A 2563-nucleotide genomic window follows, 5' to 3' on the forward strand; every position below is an offset into this window, starting at 1 on the left:
ATAAATTATAAATTTAATCAGTTTGACACACATACATACATATATATATATATATATATATATATATATATATATATATATATATATATATATATATATATATTACTATTCGTAATCTATGTATAAAAGAAACCTTGAAACGCAGATAATTTAGAAACAAAAATAAGAGAAATTTTGACGAAACTAGAACAAGTTTATTATAAGTATTGGAAAAGCCACATTATAGTTTGGATTACGATCTTATAATTCTATAAGACAAGTGAAAGTGAAAGACAACAAACACGTTTAAAGCATGATGATGAGGTAATTAATATTTAGTAGCTATCTGTTGGAGAGAATCGAAGAGTTGTTGTGGGACGCAAAGCATAGGCATGTGATCTGCGCCTTTGATCTCTAGAACGTCATTGAAGACAACATTTTGGATCATCCAGTGCTGATATTCCACAGGAATTGCAAGGTCCTCGGTGCATAGAACAAAGACACGTGGAACTGACCCATATCCATCTTTCGAGAACTTCTTTTGCGTTGACAAGTCTTCCATGAAGAGTGACGATGGCCTTGCTAAACTCTTGGCCAATTGAAGGTCCTGCAAGATCCAAAACTCTTTAATATTCATTGAAAACCTTTCCAAGAGATGAATTAAAAACAAAGATCATTGATGCAAGTGCCATAACTCTTAATAGGTAGTTACCTCGATGGAGGTGAGCTGATACAGCTTGTCAGATATGAACTTGGGACCAAAGAACATTAATGTTTTGCTTCCACATGGCGAAAATTCAGTGTCTAACCATGCGGCCGATTCAGTCCTCTCATTGTACTGTTCAAGTAAAAATCATTCTCTCATTCTACTACTTAATTGTAATTGAAAGCAAAAGGAAAAGAAACTTGTAAGGATAATTGAGGATCAAAAGATTTTTCACTTGTTAAGAATGATCTTTGCAAGAGAGTTCACATACTCCTAATTTCTATGCATCGTAAACGGAAACTGTATAATTAAGATGTTCGAAAATTGGATTTATTTGAGGCATTTTGACCAGAGCAAGAGAGAAGTCGGATCACTGTTTTGAATGCTTCAAACGTGGTATAAGGTTAATTATGTAAGGAAAAAGGAAGAGAAAACGACAACATAAAAGTTTTTTGTCTTCTATATTAATTAATTGAATATAGTGGTGACTTTTGTCTGTCAATGAGTAACATTATTTGCATTAGGTGGGCAGGCATTTCACTTTGCAAATAAAATAGTTCAAAAATTTGCAGTGGTAGTATGAAGTATCAGAAGCATACCTTTTCCAGAACATAAGATGGGTGGTGTTCAATGTCTGGAGTAAAAGCCGTTAAGAAAACACCAACCGAAACTTTTTCTGGGAATTTCTCCATGGCAAGTGCTATGTTGAGTCCCCCAAGGCTATGACCGACCAGAATAACCTTTTCATTTGGGGGAATTGTCGCCAATAGCTGCAGTAAAGGCTCAGAGTACTGTGAGAAAGTATGAACATCTTCAATTTTCTGCAGGTTGATGCCGGAAGCTGCAAGGTCGAGCACGGTCACCTTGTGGCCAGCAGATTCCAAGCGGGGCTTGAGCTTGTACCAGCACCAAGCTCCATGGCAAGCCCCATGCACCAGAACAAAATGCTTATTTTCTGAACCCATGTTTTCTTCTGAGGCTTGTAGTCATTACTTTGCATTTCTCTTCTCTATTTATAGTGAGTAATGGGTCAGGGCTTTTCAAATTTTGAAAAGTCAAATCATGACTCACATTTTCTTTTCTTTCCTTATCAAGACGTATTGTGCAGAAATTTTTCACGAAACTAAATGCGACAAGGAAAAAATAGCACAGGAACAGGAAAAAAAAGCTTGAAAGACAATGAGCACATGTCAAGTTTTGATGTGGGTTTGGGTAGGCGCAAAAGTTTTCAAGTAGTTGCATTATGTTCTTTGATTTCTTTTTCTCATATAACATGTTTTTTTTTTCTTTTAATTTACGAAGATCATGGATAGCACAATTTTGTAAGAGGTTAAATTTTAATTTTTGAAAAACCAAATTCTAACTTCTTCTTTCAATAATTTTTACAAAAAGATACCTTAGGATTTGGATTTTCGAAAAACCAAATTCTGATTTTGTTTTTAAATGGTTTTTGCAAAAAGTTATATTAAAAATCTAAAACAATTTTATAAAACTTTGAAGGTCTAAACAATTTTTAAAAACCGTATAAATCTTCAACAATTTTTAAAATAGTTAAAATTTTAAATAATTTTTCAAAAACAGTTGAAGACTTAAATAATTTTCAAAAATTATTGAAGATTTAAACGATTTTTTAAAATTGTTACAAGTTTAAACAGTTTCAAAAACTGTTAAAAACTTAAACGGTTTCCAGAATAGTTGAATTCTTAGAAGTTATTCAAAAATATTTGAAGGTTAAATTAATTTTTAAAATATTTTTTAAACTTTTGTTTTTAATTTAAAATTAATAAATAATTTTATCATACAATTTTATCATACATCTTTTTTTTTTACATCAAGAGTAGAACATTTAGAGTTGAAAACAAAAATAATTTGAAGATA

General features: G+C 31.7%; 1 protein-coding gene across 1 annotated transcript; it reads right to left on the bottom strand.

Annotated features, from left to right (window-relative positions):
* Positions 1 to 204: 204 nt before the first annotated feature.
* LOC148206722 (salicylic acid-binding protein 2-like) lies at positions 205 to 1661 on the bottom strand. Its single transcript, XM_088114553.1, has 3 exons — positions 1285 to 1661; positions 692 to 817; positions 205 to 586 (listed from the first exon to the last, which is right to left on the bottom strand). The coding sequence occupies exons 1-3, from the start codon at positions 1648 to 1650 to the stop codon at positions 308 to 310; spliced, it is 771 nt and encodes a 256-aa protein (XP_087970679.1). The 5' UTR covers positions 1651 to 1661; the 3' UTR covers positions 205 to 307.
* Positions 1662 to 2563: the final 902 nt, after the last annotated feature.

The sequence above is a fragment of the Vigna umbellata genome, chromosome 1, assembly GCF_029865625.1.
Source record: "Vigna umbellata cultivar VRB3 chromosome 1, Vumbellata_1.0, whole genome shotgun sequence".
Taxonomy (NCBI): Eukaryota; Viridiplantae; Streptophyta; class Magnoliopsida; order Fabales; family Fabaceae; genus Vigna; species Vigna umbellata.

What these genes read in the sequence shown, in the direction of transcription:
- LOC148206722 (XM_088114553.1), bottom strand. Translation starts at nt 1,650, where the DNA reads ATGGGTTCAGAAAATAAGCATTTTGTTCTGGTGCATGGGGCTTGCCAT. An exon ending in CATCTTATGTTCTGGAAAAG is followed by an intron (nt 818 to 1,284) that starts GTATGCTTCTGA and finishes TTACTTGAACAG; the next exon opens with TACAATGAGAGGACTGAATC. An exon ending in ATCAGCTCACCTCCATCGAG is followed by an intron (nt 587 to 691) that starts GTAACTACCTAT and finishes TGGATCTTGCAG; the next exon opens with GACCTTCAATTGGCCAAGAG.